The 17,989-nt window shown below is 36.5% G+C and overlaps 1 protein-coding gene across 2 annotated transcripts in view; it reads right to left on the bottom strand.

Annotated features, from left to right (window-relative positions):
- DNAH7 (dynein axonemal heavy chain 7) overlaps positions 1–17,989 on the bottom strand; it is a 384,555-nt gene that overhangs the window by 78,517 nt on the left and 288,049 nt on the right. For both annotated transcript variants that reach the window (XM_089330144.1, XM_089330145.1), the window contains 2 exons: positions 8,504–8,637; positions 7,442–7,777 (listed from right to left, as the gene is read on the bottom strand). In XM_089330144.1, coding sequence (XP_089186270.1) covers positions 7,442–7,777; positions 8,504–8,637 — 470 coding nt within the window. The remainder of the gene's footprint in view (positions 1–7,441; positions 7,778–8,503; positions 8,638–17,989) is intronic.

Genomic DNA, 17,989 nt, shown 5'->3' with positions numbered 1-17,989 from the left:
CCATATGTTCTCCCTGATCGGTGACAACTGACTGAACACCAAAAAGGAAACTTGTTGAAGTGAAAGGGACACTATGGGAAACGGTGACTTGATCAGCATAGCCCTGACTGTTAATGAACAACTTAATACATTATCCCTCTTAGTAGTTTTTTTGTCTGTTCTACTTAATATGACTGATTTAATTCTGTAATTAATACACAGTTATTCTTAAGTGTTGAAATTTAACTGAAATGTGATCCCTGTTAAACATAAGAGTAGGAATAAGAGAGGGAAGAGATATATAATTTGGGACATGCTCAAGCTGACTTGCCCCAAATGGTAGAGTTAGAAACATACCAGGGGACTCCAATTTAATCCCATCAAGGTGGCATGTACCAATGCCATCTCACTAGTCCAAGTGATCAATTTCAGTTCGCAATTGATCATAATGAAAGGACTAAGAGTCAAAGGGAGCACATAAGCAAGTCTAGTACCTGCTAACACTAACCGATAGAATAAATAAAGGGGAGAGTGATCCAACATGGGAAGTGAGATACTCAGCAGACTCATAGAATGGCAGATGCCCTAAATAGCACTCTGGCCTCAGAATCAGCCCTAAAGGCACTCGGATCTGGCTGAAAAGCCCATGAGAGTATTTCAGGCATGGAAAGCCAAGACACTCTGGCAAAAGATCTCTGTGAGTGAGATCTCAGTGGAAAGAACAGGTCTTCAAAGAAGGAGGTACCTTTCTCTGAAGGGAGGAGAGAACCTCCACTTTGACTATGACCTTGTCTAAACAAGATAAGAGTCGGAGAACTCAAGGGGCTTCCATAGCCTTGGAAACTCATGACTGGAGCATAGGGAGATTACTGATGCCATAGACAGGAGTGTCAATTGGTAAAGTCAACAACAGGAGTCACTGTGCACTTACTCCTCATGTAGGATCTCTGTCCTTAATGTGCTGTGCATTGAGATTTAATGTTATAACGAGTACTCAAACAATATATTTCACTTTGTGTTTCTATGGGGGTGCAAACTGTTGAAATCTTTACTTAATGCATACTAAACTGATCCTCTGTAAAAAAAAAAAAAAAAAAAGAAAAGAAAAGAAAAGAAAAGAAACTATCAACTCCCAACTTGACTCTCACTGGGATTAAACATGACAATAGGTCTGATCTGATTTCATCATCATTTAAAAAAATCATCTATTATTTTTCACTTTATGTTTCTGTGTGGGAGCAAACTGTTGAAATCCTTACTTAATGTATACTAAGCTGATCTTCTGTATATTAAGATAATCGAAAATGAATCTTGATGTGAATGGAAGGGGAGAGGGAGTGGGAAAGGGGAGGGTTGTGGGTGGGAGGGACAGTATGGGGGGGAAGCCATAGTAATCCATTATTCGTACTTTGGAAACGTATATTCATTAAATAAAAGTTAAAAAAAAAAAAACTAATAGGAGAAAAGAAATAAGTAAAATTAGTGAAGAAATCAACAAAATTGACACCAAAAATGTGATAGATCAGCAAAATGAAGAGCTGTTTTTTTGATAAAATAAATAAAATTGACATACTATTGGCCCAGCTAACCAAAAACAGGAAAGAGTAGACCCAATCAATAAAATTAAAGATGAAAAGTAAATGTAACTCAGAAACCACAGAAATAAAAAGAATCATCACAAATTACTACAAAGAGCTATAAGCTAAAAACTGAAAACTTAGAAGAAATGGTTAAATTCCTGGAGAATTAAAAATTACCTAAATTGATCCATGTAGACATAGAAAACCTAAACAGACCAATCACCAAGATGGAAATTGAATCAGGAATAAAGACCCTCCCAAAATAGAAAAGCCCAGGACCAGATGGCTTCACTGCCGAATTCTACCAGACATTTAAAGAAGAACTAACTCCAATTATTCTCAAGTTATTCACAACAATTGGAAGGAAGAGAATTCTCCCAAATTCTATGAAGCCAGCATCACCTTTCATAAACCTGCAAAAGATGCACCAAAAAAAGAGAACTATAGACTGATTTCCAAGATGAACTTAGACATAAAATTCTTAACAAAATTCTCACCAATTGAATCCAACAACACATCAGAAAGATCATCATCAGGGCCAAGTGAGATTTATCCTTGGTATTCAGGGATGGCTCAAAGACATTCTTCTCAGATATAGAAAAATTAAATTTAATGGAAACACAGGAGACTTCCAATTTCTAAAGCAATCTTATACAACAAAACTAAAGCAGGAGGCATAAAAATACCAGATTTCAAGACACACTACAAGGCAGTTATAATCAAAACATCTGGTACTGGTACAAAAACAGATGGATAGAACAATGGAACAGAATAGAAACAACAGAAATAAATACAAGCATCCACAATCAACTTATATTTGACCAAGGAGCTAAAACTAAGTCTCTTCAAGAAATGGTGCTGTCAGGGCCAGCACCATAGCTCACTTGGTTAATCTTCCACCTGTGGCGCCAACATCCCATATGGGCACGGGTTCTAGTCCTGGTTGCTTCTCTTCCAGTCCAGCTCTCTGCTGTGGCCCAGAAAGGCAGTGGAGGATGGCCCAAGTCCTTGGGCCCTGCACCCGCATGGGAGACCAGGAGGAAGCACCTGGCTCCTGGCTTCAGATTGGCATAGTTCCAGCCATAGCAGCCATTTGGGGGGTGAACCAACAGAAGGAAGACCTTTCTCTCTGTCTCTCTCACTTTCTAACTCTGTCTATCAAATAAATTTTAGAAAAAGTTCTATAAAAATAAAACAAAGAAATGGTGGTGGGAAAATTGGATTTCCACATGTAAAACTATGAAGCAGGTCCCCTACCTTACACCTTATACAAAAATCCACTCAAAATGGATTAAAGACCTAAGTTTATGACCCTATACCATCAAATTATTAGAGAACATTGGAGAAACCCTGCAAGACATTGACATAGGCAAAGTATTCTTGGAAAGACACCAGAGGCACAGGTAATCAAAGCCAAAAGTAAGAAATGGGATTACATCAAATTGAGAACTTTCTGTATTGCAAAAGAAACATTCAAGAAAGTGAAAAGGCAACCGACAGATTTGGAGAAATGATTTGCAAAGTATGTAACTGATAAAAGATAATAACCAGAATATATAAGAGCTCAAGAAACTCTGCAACAACAAAACAAACAATCTAGTTAGGAAATTGGCAGAGGACTTAAACAGATATTTTCCAAAAGAGGAAATCCAATGGTTAATAGACACATGAAAAAATGTTCAGGATCACCAGTCATCAGTGAATTGCAATTCAAAACCACAATGAGGTTTCACCTCACCCCAGTTAGAACGGCATTCATGCAGAAATCAACAACAAATGCTGGTGAGGTCGTGGTGAAAATGGTACCCTAATCCACTGTTAGTGGTAATGTAAACTGGTAAAACCACTATGGAAGACAGTTTGGAGATGCCTCAGAAATCTGAATATAGACCCAGCATATGACTCAGCGGTTGCACTCCTGGGAATTTACCCAAGGGAAATTAAATCAGCAAGTAAAAGGGTTATCTGCACCCCCATGTTTACTGCAGCTCAATTCACAATAGCTAAGACATAGAATCAACCTAAATGCCTGTAAACCAAAGACTGGATAAAGAAATTATGGGAAATGTACACTATGGAATACTACATGGTGGTAAAAAAATGAAATCTGGTCATTGGAAACAAATGGATGAATCTGGTAAATAATCCATTTCCAAAGGGACAAATAGCATAGGTTCTCCCTGATCTGTGATGACTAATAACTAATAGAGCACCTAAAAGGAAATCTGTAGAAGTGAAAATGACACTTTGAGAAGCAATGATGTGAACAGCCTTTGTCTTGACTTTCAAGGAACATTTTTGGTTTCTTTTTTTCCTTCATACTATTTGTTGAACTCTTTACTTAACCTAGAGTTAATCATATGTGTAGAAAGTCAATTGAGAATGGATGTCAGTAAAAAATAAGAGTGGGAATAAGAAAGGGGGAGGAAGTTTGTAACTGTAAAGCTGTATAATTCTGCATACATTCCTATGGACTTACTTCTTTTTTTAAAAAAAAAGATTTATTTATTTATTTATTTATTTGAGAAGAGTTACAGACAGTGAGAGGGAGAAACAGAGAAGGGTCTTCTGTCTGTTGGTTTACTCCCCAGTGACCGCAACGGTCTGAGCTGTGTCAATCCAAAGCCAGGAGCCAGGGGCTTCTTTCTGGTCTCCCATGCGGGTGCAGAGGGCAAGGACTTGGGCCATCCTCTACTGCTTTCCCAGGCCAGAGCAGATAGCTGGATTGGAAGAGGAGCAGCTGGGACTGGAGCCGGGGCCCATATGGGATGCTGGCACTGCAGACAGAGGATTAACCTACTATGCCACAGTGCCAGCCCCTTCTAAGGATACAGTTTTTAAAACTTGCCATGGGATCCTTAATCCTCTTAAGCTGGATGGTAAAAATGCCATCTTAATCATTAAAGTGGTCATCTTAAGTGTTAAAGTGAACATATAGATGGGATTAAGTGTTAAAGAGATCATATAAATAGGATCAAGTGTCTGGTAATAGTAATAGATAGAATTAAAAAGGAAAGAATGTTCCATTCCTCAATATAATCAAAGCAATTTATGAAAAACCCACGGCCAGCATCCTATTGAATGGGGAAAAGTTGGAAGCATTTCCACTGAGATCTGGTACCAGACAGGGATGTCCACTCTCACCACTGCTATTCAATATAGTTCTGGAGGTTCTAGCCAGAGCTATTTGGCAAGAAAAAGAAATTAAAGGGATACAAATTGAGAAGGAAGAAGTCAAACTATCCCTCTTTGCAGACGATATGATTCTTTACTTAGAGGATCCAAAGAACTCTACTAAGAGACTATTGGAACTCATAGAGGAGTTTGGCAAAGTGGAAGGATATAAAATCAATGCACAAAAATCAACAGCCTTTGTATACACAGGCAATGCCATGGCTGAGAAAGAACTGCTAAGATCAATCCCATTCACAATAGCTACAAAAACAATCAAATACCTTGGAATAAACTTAACCAAGGACGATAAAGATCTCTACGATGAGAATTACAAAATCTTAAAGAAAGAAATAGAAGAGGATACCAAAAAATGGAAAAATCTTCCATGCTCATGGATTGGAAGAATCAACATCATCAAAATGTCCATTCTCCCAAAAGCAATTTATAGATTCAATGCAATTCCAATCAAGATACCTAAGACCTTCTTCTCAGATCTGGAAAAAATGGTGCTGAAATTTACATGGAGGCACAAGAGACCTCGAATAGCTAAAGCAATCTTGTACAACAAAAACAAAGCCAGAGGCATCATAATACCAGATTTCAGGACATACTCTGACCTCAGAATCAGCCCTTAAGGCATTCTGGTCTGGCTGAAAAGCCCATGAGAGCATTTCAGGCATGGAAAATCAAGACACTGTGACAAAAAATATCCTACATGAAGGGTCTCTGTGAGATATACCCCAGTGTAGAGAATGGGACATCAAAGAAGGATGTACTTTTCTCTGAAGGGAGGAGAGCACTTCCACTTTGCTTATGGCCTTGTCTAAACAATGACAGAGTTTTTGGATTCAAAAGGCTTCCAAAGCCTATTCTACTCATGTCAAGTGCCTTGAATGATTACTGATGTCATATATAAGAGTATTAATTATTAAATTAACAACAGGACTAACTGTATATTTCCCATGCAGGACTTCTGTCTTTAATGAGTTTTATAATGAGAACTAACTATAAAACTTGTTCTCATTTGTATCTGTATGCATGTGTGTGTGTGTGTGTGTGTGTGCAAATTGCGGAAATCTTTACTTGGTATAGAGTTGGGCTTCTGTGTAAAGATTTAATTGAAAATGAATGTAAATTGAGAATGGGACTGGGAATGGGAGACAGAATAGGAGGTGGAGTGGAAGTGGCTGTGGGAAGGCAGGTATGGTGGGAAGAATCACTATATTCCTAAAATTGTACTTACAAATTTATACTCATTAAATAAAAGGTTTCTTTGTGAGAAACAAAGAATAACCACTCAGGAAAGTAAGGTGTACTCAGGAACAAAAAAGGGTTACTGAGGGCCCCCTGACCTAGTGATTTGAGCTCATACTGGTTATTTTTCTCTAACATGCAGATGCCCAGAAATAGGAGCAAAAAATTTACATAGTAGTGATATAATGGTAGTGATTTTTCTTTAAACATTTTATCATGTTGATGTTCAATTATGTAAAACTGTGGAGGAATTTTACAGTAGAAACCCATGTTCCCATCATATAAGATAACAATTTCTCAAGGAGGATAATTTGAAATCAATGTTTTGTTATTGGCATTTTTATTGTATGTGAAAATAAGGGGAAAGATATAATGATCTCTTAAGAAATTCATCATACAGAAAAAAGCTTTAAACTCTATCATCATGCATTTCTTCCTGAGGAACAGCCCTTCTTTTCCCCCTCTCATGAGCAGATACCTGAAATTTTTTACCAAGCCCAAAGTGATAGCTTTAAATCTGTATTAGTCTCATAATCAAGCCTGTAAAGTAATGAATAGTATTAACCCCCAAAATTGTTATGCCTAAGCATATTTAAAACTTTAGAAATTTACTGAAATATATGAAAGGAATTCAGTTCACATTTAGGAGAAATGAGCATATTGGATTTCTAATAAATAATTCCTAACTGTGAGTGACAAGTTTTAAACTCAGTTTCCTTACTGGGTATGAACAGTCAAGAGACTGACATATCTAGGTTTGTATTGATCAAAAGGTTATAAAGGCTGAAGGTTGTAACTATTATCTTTGTTTGAAAACTAATTTTATGTTCGACTCTATTAAAAACTTATTTAAATACCAAACTAAAATTATCTCACTGATAATAAATCAAATTAATATTCTCTCACAGTTTACCATTAAGTTTTAATTCCATTGCTTATTATAAAAACCATCAGTAAAATAAGGTATTTTATGTAAATAACACACAAGAAAGATCTGTTTACCACAAATAATCATGATCAAATTTGGGTTTCTTACTTTGATACTTGAGAGAAATTTCATGTGTGTGAGTGCGTGTGTGTGTGTGTGTGTGTTCTGAAATGTGAATTTGCAACTTTTGGAATACAGATTTATAAAAAGTAGCAGTCATATCTTTTGGGGGGTATTAAATACTCTTTCCATACTTCCAAATACTAATATATTTTACAAATGATAAATGGAGGCAAATGTTTCCTCTTTCTAGAATTAATCATAATCCTATATCTCTGTAAATAATTTCTCAGCAGACTAAATTTTGAACACATCAGTTCAATCTGTAACTCTCAAGTTTATTTCTGGTATAATGATTAATCAAGCTTATGTTAGATAAGTGACTAAAATGCTCACAACATTGTGAAGCATCAATGAAATCCACAAATGGCAATATTTAGTATTAATTAGTATTTTCTTTACATACCTTTTTGGTAAATTTTCTGATTTTTCTGAATTTTCAATAGACAGGATGAAGAGGTTAATAAACCAGGTCAGTGAATATTGGTACATGGGTTCAATGTTAGCTAAATCAGCAATAGAAAAAAACAGGATGGAGGAATGGACGGCAATAGGGCGATAGCCCATGCGGGTGGCATCGATTTTCTTCTCTGTCTCTTCAGCTACTTCCTGCTTTTGAGAAATCTCATTAGCTAAAGCCTTGGAGGAAGATAATATCTTAATAGCAGTTTCATCTTCTAATATATTGCCTTCTGAAGATGAAAGAACTTCTAAAATTTTGTCTTCTATTTCTTTTAACTGCCTGGAATAAAACACATTTTCCCAGAAGAAAAGAAATAATTTAAAATCACTTCATGTATATGTTCTTTTGCAGGAAACAAAGAGCTTGTAACCTTAAAAAATGCATTACATTGTGACAAATATCCATAATGGTGATGTTGTATAATTAATTTCTTATCTTGCAAAATGTCACAAAGACAGGCCTTTCTGCTCCAATTCCCTTTCTAACAATCATTTATGTGGTAGCTAAAGAGAAATATGGCAAACCAATCTACACCATCAAGTATCTTAGCTTAGAGTGAACAGACAGTATCACTCCATTTACTTTCAGAAATTTTATATGACTTAGAGAGCTTTACCCTTTCTGCATATGATGCAGATATTATGAGCAGAGTGGGACACAACATATTCTTTCATAATATGCTCCAGTGAAAAGAGGTAGCTTCAGCTACGTAATGAATACTGAAACTTTTGCACTAAAACTTGCTGAAGAATTGAGAATACATTGCACTGATTTGTGACAGGTCTTCTATTTCTCCAGTGCCTGTGAACTTGTATCTAAATATTTACTCAGTAATCTAATTTTCTAAATTAACATAGAAGCATCATGATTTCTTACATTGACTTCTTAAATTTTCTCATTCAGTGTACCTATTAAATCTAACTAAATCATTAAAATGTAATTAAATCTATTCTAAGTCATCTCAGAACAAATAAGAATAATTTTATGTTTTATGATGTTTGAAACCTTTTGTTTTCAGCTCCTTGTAATATCAAAGCTTGCTTTTCTTCTTCAAGGTCTGGCCTTTCTCGTGCCACCACAATTCCCAGAAGCTGATCTTGCATTCCCTCTGAAGTTATCATGAAGTTTAATAATGTTACCTATAGGTGAAAGAATATATAAAACTGCATCATTATTTTTATTGGGGAAGCCTTTCACTATATACCTCAAGTTCTGACCATAAAAATAGATTCTACTTACTATAGTATGTGTCAAAGTGGAATCTGGAGAGATGACCATCAAAGACACAGGCAACCATGATTGTCAGATAAAAACGTATTAAAGTTTGTCATAATCAGAAGTGTAATACTTCAGAGGATTTGTTTTGTCATAAATACATTCTCATTTCAATATGGCTTGATTTTAGACAACTGTTATATCAAAACCAATTAGAATAGGCTTGGAAGCCATCCTTCACATTGGCTGGATTACTTGATTTACATTGTAAGGATCCCAGGGATGTCAAAGGCAAAGGAAGCCTTACAAAATGGGTTAAGAGGAATAAGTACACTGTAATTAGTTGTCATGGATGTAAAGGATTTTTATAATATGATAATTAGCCACTATTGTGCACTAAGGAATTTACATTTTAACGATGTCCATCAAGAGGTTGTCTGCTAATGCCTGCTTCTTTCAGGTCAGACCTCTCTGTTGCCCATATTTTAAAATTCCCCCTCTCTTTGTTCTTTCTCATAAATATGTAAACAAACTCGGGTCTCTCATTAAAAAGCAACAAACAAACAAATATATCATTCTATTGCTGTCATAATAGTTTCTAGCTATGGAATGATCTCTTTCTGTGCACTGAAACTACATTTATTGAAAATTTACTTATATATGCTTTCTGCATCCACCCTCTGCTCCACTGCTTGCCTCTGTGTACCTATCAATACGCACAATGGTAAATCATAGAAACTTTCTGGCTCTGGTCATCAATGAAGCCAATAAATATGTATTTGTCCTGGGTTTCACTTGCAATACTAGATTGTCTGTTTTTCAATCTTTTGCAGTTTGCCTGCTCTTATTTCTTGAGCTATTTTCTTCATGTATGTCTTAAGCAACACCTCCCACTGCTCCCCTTCATTTGCCTTCCATTGTAGTTTTTTTAATGTTTATTTTTGTTTACTTGAAAGGGGGAGAGAGATCTTCCACCTATGCTGCTGTTACACTCCCCATATGCCCACAACAGCCAAGTCTGGGTGAAGTCAAAGCTGGGAGATTGGGACTCAAATGCCCTGAGAGAGTCCCAGGTTGCAACTTAACCTGTAGTGCCCTGCCTGATGTGCCTTTCCTTTTAGCTACTTGAAACTGATCAAGGAATCTCATAGGCAGCAACTCATATGAAATGCCTCTCCATGACTGAACGTTTATTATACTTGGACATCCTTCCTCTTCCTACCCACTAAATCCATCCAGTCATCAACGTGCAGATCAAGTGTTACCACCTCTTGGTCACTTCCAGACAATGTATTCTGTCCCCACCTCTACCCAGGCTACTACTTCCTATACTTCTTAACTGCTCACAGCACACATTACATTGTAAGTAATCATGGGTTTATTTATCTCACTTATAATCTAGAGTGAGAATAACTTTTGCACAGGACTGGTTTCTATTTGATCTCACAGCTAGCTCTATTGACTGGCACAGAGTAATGCTCCCTGCACACTTATTGAATGAACAATCAGGATGTCAGTGTTCTTTCTCTTCTCATGGAGATGCTTTCTGCTTTTTATTTCCTAAAACTTCAGGCATTTTGTGATTATTCCCTAAGGCATTGCATATGGGGGGTGGGGGGGGATAAACAGCACCAATGAATCCTGCTCTAGGCAATAAAGAGGAATAGGATACAGTTTGACCCCTGCCTGAATGGAATGTTAGTCTAATTGAGCAATCAGTACAAACAGCATTCAATGGGAGGTTTCTGATTAGTGTGAAAGGAATGTGAAAGTTGTCAGAATCAAAATGGGCTTGCCTGTGTCAACCCTAACAAAAATAAATAAATAAAACCAGCAGGTTATGAGGAAAGGGTTCTTTTGTAAAATTACCTGATAGTAACTATCACAAAACTCTGCCAGAACCACAGCATTATATAGAGGCCACCACAACCTTTTACAAAAAGCTTTTCTACAAGAACATCTGCCCAGCAACTATCTTGTTCAACCCCAGACTAGCATCACCCTGGTTATAGTATTGTGGGTAAAGAGTACTGTTTCAAAATATCTGATGTAATCCTCATTTTTGCCTTTAAATAACCTGCCTTACCTCAACCTCCTTGAATATGCTGCACATGGTTTGCTAATGCATGCATATTCCGATTGCAATGCTCTGCCATTCCCAAGTAGAATCATTATTCTTTACAGAATGAAGCTCTCTCCTTGTCTGTCTTGTTATTTAGGCTGACACTGGTAAGCATAACGTGCTGAAGAAGTGTAGAGGAAGGCTCCTAACTCAGGTCTAGGGTCAAGGAGGATTCCTCCTAGTGAAGGACTTAAAACTTACAGGGTGATTAGTAGTTACTGATGAGAAAGAAAAGGCAACATTATAAACTGGAAGGTTTCAACTTTGGAGGCTTGCTGGAGTCTCCTATGGAATCTAAAAGCCAGTGGTGTCTGGGTTCCATCTCCAAAGAATCTATTTAATCAATTTATAATGTTGCCTGGGAATTGGGGAGGTCTAAAGTCTCTCCAGGTGATTTTAATGTGTAGCCAGGGTTGGGAATGATTACTTCTGGTGAAGGAAACAGGGCAGACAACAACAAAGAATAAGATAAAGGCAAGGCACTTCAGGGCAACATGGGAAATTCATGGTTCTAGCAGATCAGTGAAAAGTTTGCAGGCAGAACCCAAAGAGGATTCTTCATGTATAATGGGCAATAGTAGATGAGAATGTTTTGTCATGTGTATTTGAAAACTCAATATTCACTGGCAACAAGATTAGAGATGCTAGTTTCTTAACCTTGAAAATACTGCAAAAATTTCTGCTACTACCATAATCTATCAGAGGTGATATTATTTGCTCCAATTTCCATTGTTTCCTTAATGAAAGGAGAATCCTTAATGGAGAGCTCCCTTGTAAACCCAAGTAATAGCACTGAACTCTATATGTGAGTGACTATTGTGTTCAAAAGTTTAAAATATTTTTATGTCACAGTTTATCTAGATTGCTATAAAATTGCCATCCCTACATCTGACATTTTTTAAACCAGAACTTTGAAACAGGAGAATTAGTAGAGAAGAAACCAAAAAGTTCAATAGGCAAACCACCCACATGTAGCAGGTTATAATCAACAAACATAACACACAGGTTATTGATAAGGATTGTTTACATAGCACAAGTGTCCTTGTTTTTTATGTTTTATTTCTCACAACGTACAGCTGGTCTAAAAAGCTGAAGAGCACTTTGTGTGGATTAGAGAAACATGTTGTCCAGTTGCAGACTCAATGCCTACAAAAGAGCTCAGGATTAGATTTGAGCCTTTTTCAACTCCATCTCTGTGCAGGTATAAACTGCACAGCCATGGAAGTAGCCACTATGCTTCATCCTAAGGAGGGACAATAGGGTAAAAAAAGGAAGGACAAAAAATAATATTTTTCTGATCTCAAGGAATTCTTCTGCATCTTTGGTGATTGTGTTGGATTTGTAGATTGCTTGCATTGCACACACAAAGATTTTCTTTGCTCCAAACTGGAATAGGTAATGATCAGTTACTTTTGCTGCTCTTCTCTATTTTCAGTCTTGGTCTTCTCCTGTATGTATTCTTTTCCTGGTTATTGAGTGAGAGACATCATGTTTCCCTGCCTTTCCTTGTAAAAGAATACTTCCTCTATATGGACAGAGTAGTTTTGTTGTTTGTAAGAAAATTTCCTATCTGTAATTTGGTAAATACAAAAGATCACCAAAGTACAATTAGGAAGATGGTTCCTTTCTCCCCCACAAACCCAGGCAGACTTTCCATGGTGGACCCTGGAAATCACTAATAATGAAGTGATGGACATAATCATAAATTTAGATGAGATGATAGGCAATTCTTGAAATTGAGAAATTTAGAAAACTCAAAAACCATTGAATAATTCTCAGTTGGCATTTATCCATGGAAAATTATAATTTAAGTTTTAAGACATTTTTTTTCTGTTGGCATTAGAAATCAAGTATACATTTCTTTTAATCCAAAACCCATAGGCTCAATGTTAGCAAATTGCATGTTTTATAATTTACACTTCATTGTGTTCAGCCACCAGAAGGTACTTACTCAAATTCCATTAATGTTGGATCTTTCAAAATCAAGACTTTGGAAATCTAGCTATTTATTCACAAATAAACACTAAAAATCATGTGAATATGGTCTCATAATTTTATTTTCATTTAGACTCAAAAGGATTATTAGCAGCATGAAACCATCCATTGGGTGATTTGAAAGAAAAAGGTACATAAAAGATCCTAAAAATAAGCTCAAGAGGAAGTATTCTAAATTGTAAATGAAAGCCAGGAATTGCCTCACCATGTTTTCTAATCCCTGTTTAATCACTCCCAGCAATTAAAAATAATGAAGCAATAAGACACTCTAGGGATCTTAAGGATTTCAATACTGAATCATAGATCAGTTTCCTCCCTACAGCGTTTTATGAGTTCTACTATAACCAGTTATTAGTAAAATAAGAATCACCTATGTTATTTGTGATTTTTTTACATATTTTACTGAAAAGTAAAAAAGGTTTTCCATGTCATTTAAATTCTTTTCTATCACAGCTTTGAAATTTTACCATTTCCCCTTATGCTTCCATTCTTTTCGACTAACATTTAAAAGTCAAATAATAATGCTAATAGTCAATTTCATATGGCACTATCCACTGAAACTGATTCCAAGTATTTTACATAGATTAACTTGATTAGTCTTCACATCATTCTATGACATACAGACTTTCATTATTCCTGTTCTACAAATGAAGTAATTGAGTCACAGAATGGTTAAATGATATCTTAAGAATCATACATCTGGCAAATGATACAGCTGGGAGTCAAACCAATCACTGGCACCTGAATCTATGCTGTTAACTACTACTGAATGTTTCCTTTTCCAATAGGTAAGAACAATAAATATATTTTTAGGTGTTTAGAAAACATATTGTATTTTAATTCATTAACAACAAAGGCCAATAATTTACATATTTTAACATTCTATTTTGAAAATTAAATTCTAGTGTAAATCCAACTTTCCACCCATCTTCCTGGCATTCTGAATGCCTTTTCTCCATGTGTCCTTAACTCTAAGCTTTCAGTATGCATTGTAGCTCTGCTACATCTTCCTATTCACTTTGCTCACACATTACTATAGTTACAATGCCAACATAATGAGAGCAGAGATCATGATTATTCATCTTGGAGGCTATGAATTATGCCACTTTAATTCTTCCTCTACCTCTCTGCAGAGAAATGCCTATGTTAATTAAAAAAGGAAAGCATATGAATTCATAGGATCAATGTTTTCTCTCCACGTAACTTTCCAAGTGTGAATAAGTATTTCTGAATGCTCTTCCCTGTGTGCTTCTGTAAGTGAAAGTGATCCTTACAATTATTGATGGGGAGCTTCCAAGATGGCAGAGTAGGAAGGGAGCTTACTGCTCTTGTCTAGGAGAAGACAGTTTAAAAACAGTGGAGAGAGTGTAGTCTCAGGGAAGCAATAGGGAGAAAATGGCAGAGGAAACTACAAGTCTACACAAATTAGAGGGACAGAGTAGACCTACTTGAAGGGCGTGGATGCCCACAACTCAGGACCCTTCAGCCAAGAGCATCTGTACCCACATTGGAGAGTGAGGTGAGACCAGACTGCAGCAGCCCAAGCCACTGGTGATAAAGCTGCAGGAAGAGCCCAGAGGGAATCTGGCTTGGAGCTCTCTGGAGGATAGTGTACCTGCCAAACTAGAGGAGGAAAAAAAGGAGGGGCACATTTCTCTCTCCCCTATCATCCTGCAACAGCATCCTGTAACAAGTGGATAGAAAGCGGGCATCATTTTGGATTTACATAACAGCTGTGCCAGCTCATGTCCGCACCCAGCAACCCGCTGAATGGAGACTCCTGACTCTAGTAGGGAGAACTAACAGGGGGGCTGAGCTTGTGACTGTGGGAGGTTTGTGTTCTGGGGCTGTGAAAAAACTGAGGATGTGTGGGAGGGCTCAGGGTGTGGTTGGGACTTTGGGCAGTCACCGTGGAAGGCGCCACATGCTCAGGGCTACCTGGTTACCTGGTGAGGGACATTGCTGGGGAATTTGGAGCAGAATGGATGAATATTAGACCCACTGGGGCTAGTGCTGAGGCACTGGTCTCCTTTGAGGAGAGGAGCTCAGCTGAATAGAATAAACCTACCCTCTTATTAAAAAAAAGAGGATATTTACCACGCCAAACCTGTGTGTCACCTTAGACATGCCCTTTACCTTGGAGAACTCAACATAGCTCCCTGGCCACATCCACCACACACCTCTAGGTACTGACCAAAAGTAGACATTCCACTAACAATCACAAACACTGTCCAAAATAAAAGCTTCCACAGTGAAAAAAACAAAGAAGGAACCAAGGAGTATCTCCACAAATGCCAAATAACAAATGCACATATTCAAGAAACAAGAATAAAGAAGACAACATGACATCCCCAAAAGAACACAACACTTCAATATTAGATTGTGAACATGATGAGATTGAAGAAATGCCAGAAATGGAATTCAAAAAATGATCATAAAATTACATAAGTAATCAGAAGCAAATCCTTGAACTAATGAAATCCATACATGACATGAAAGAAAATTTCTCCCTTGAAATTGAGATCTTAAAGAGAAATCAAAATGAAATGAAGAGTTCAATAGAATAAATAAAAATGCAGTGGAAAGCCTTAACAACAGAATCCATGAAGCAGAGGAAGAATATCTGAATTAAAGACAAAGCACAGGAAATTGTACAATCAGACTAAAAATAAGAAGAAGAAATTAGAAAACAAAAAACACTGTTGGGAATCCACAGGATACTATCAAATGACCCAACATACGGGTTCTAGGAATTCCTGAAGAAATGGAAAGACAGAAGGATTAGAAAGACTTTTTAGTGAAATAATAATGGAACATTTCCCTAAATTGGAGAAAGAAAGGGATATACAAGTATAAGAAGCACATAGAACTCCTAACAGACATGTCCAGAAAAGATCTTTACCATGACACATTGTAATCAAACTCTTCACAGTAAAACATAAAGAAAATATTCTAAAAAATGTGCACAAGAAAACACCAGATGACCTTCAGAAGATCTCCTAATAGACTAACAGTGGACATCTCATCAGAAACCCTACAGGCTAGGAGAGAATGGCCAGCATCACCTTAATTCCTAAACCTGAACATGATGCACTTAAGAGAACTACAGATCAACTTCCCTAATGAATGTAGATGTGAAAATCAGAAAGATCATCAGCCCAGACAAAGTGGGATTAATCCCATGTTTATTGCAGCTCAATTCACAATAGCTAAGAGATGGAATCAACCTAAATGCCTATCAGTTGAAGACTGGATAAAAAATAATGGGATATGTACACTATGGAATACTACAAAGTAATTTAAAAAAATGAAATCCAGTCATTTCTAACAAAATGGAGGAATCTGGAAAACATCATACTTAGTGAAATAAGCCAGTTCCAAAGGACAAATACCATTTATTCTCCTTGATCTGTGATAATAGAGCACTTAAAAGGAAATCTGTGGAAGTGAAATTGACACTTGGAGAAATAATAACTAGAACAGCTCTTATCTTGACTGTCAAGGGACAATTTTTTTTTCTTTTTTTTTCTTCAGAATATTTGTTGAACTCTTTACTTAACCTAGAGTTAACCATATGTGTAGAAAGTCAATTGACGGTGGATCTTAGTAAAAAATAAGAGTGGCATAAGAGAAGGAGGAGGAAGAATGTAACTATAAAGCTGTATAATTCTGCATACATTCCTATGGACTTACTTTTAAGGATACATTTTCAAAACTTGCCATGGGACCCCTTATCCCCTTAAGCTGGGTGGTAAAAATGACATCTTAATCGTTAAAGTGATCATCTTAAGTGTTAAAGTGAACATATAGATGGGATTAAGTTTTAAAGTGATAATATAAATAGGATCAAGTGTCTGGTAATAGTAATAGATAGAATTAAAAAGGAGAGAATGTTCCAACATGGCAAGGAGTCCACACAGCACATTCATAGAATGACAATTGCTTTAAGTAGCACTCTGACCTCAGAATCAGCCCTGAAGGCATTCTGGTCTGGCTGAACAACCCATGAGAGCGTTTCAGGTATGGAAAGCCAAGACACTGTAACAAAAAGTGTTCTATATGAAGGATCTCTGTGAGAGATACTCCAGTGTAGAGAAGGGGCCATCAAAGAAGGATGTATTTTCGCTGAAGGGAGGAGAGAACTTCCACTTTGCTTATGGCCTTGTCTAAACAATGACAGAGTTTTTGGATTCAAAAGGCTTCCATAGCCTAGTCAGATTGTGTCAAGAGCCTTAGTGGTCACTGATGTCATACATAAGAGTGTTAATTGTTAAATTAACAACAGGAGTCACTGAGCACTAACTTCCCATGCAAGACCTCTGTTGTATTATCAAAGTTAACTGCAAAACTTGTTCTCAAATAGTTTTGTGTGTGTGAGTTATGAAAATTTTTGAAATCTTTACTTGGTATAGAGTTGGGATTCTGTGTATAAAATTAATTGAAAATGAATCTTAATGGAGAATATGACTGGGAAAGGAAGAATGTGGAGGAGGGGTGTTGGGAGTATGTGTGGGAGGGCAGATATGGTGGGAAGAATAATGATATTCCTAAAGTTGTACTTATGAAATTTGTATTCCTTAAACAAAAGGTTTCTTTGGGGAAAAAAGTGATCCTTCCTGAATTAGTGATTTATTCATTCCACATTTTTAAATGTTAACAAAGTCTAAAAACTAGGGATAAAAATACGGGGCAGTGTGATCCCTAAACTTCCAGGAGTTCAGTTGCAGATCAATGTATAAAGTAATTTTAGTGACTGACTGAAACTTTACTCTTTAAAGGAAATCTTAGTAAATTAAAAGAATGGTGATTGAAAATCAGTTCTTTAATTACATAAAATCAGATAGCAGTATCCTTTGTTTGAGAAAGAAGAATGGAGCTCTGTTTCTGAATTCCAGTTGTAATAATTAGCATATTATCATTTATGACAAAGAAAGTAAGTGAATATGTCACCTCTTTTTAACAATGAAAACCAGGTATAATATCAAATAAAAATTAAATTCTTATGGTCTTTGTTCACTGTCTATTGAAGGTTCATTTATTACTTACATACACACACAATAGCAACATATAGGAATTATTACAGCAGTTTCAGAAAATGGCTAAAAAAGGAAAAAAATCAACTTTTCCTAGGAAGATTTGTTTTTACTATTCAGGAGGAA

Source organism: Oryctolagus cuniculus, chromosome 3, assembly GCF_051225735.1.
Source record: "Oryctolagus cuniculus isolate XC-2025 breed Fujian yellow rabbit chromosome 3, ASM5122573v1, whole genome shotgun sequence".
Taxonomy (NCBI): Eukaryota; Metazoa; Chordata; class Mammalia; order Lagomorpha; family Leporidae; genus Oryctolagus; species Oryctolagus cuniculus.
Note: the sequence above shows the minus strand (reverse complement) of the source record. Positions and strands in the feature narration are given on the sequence as shown.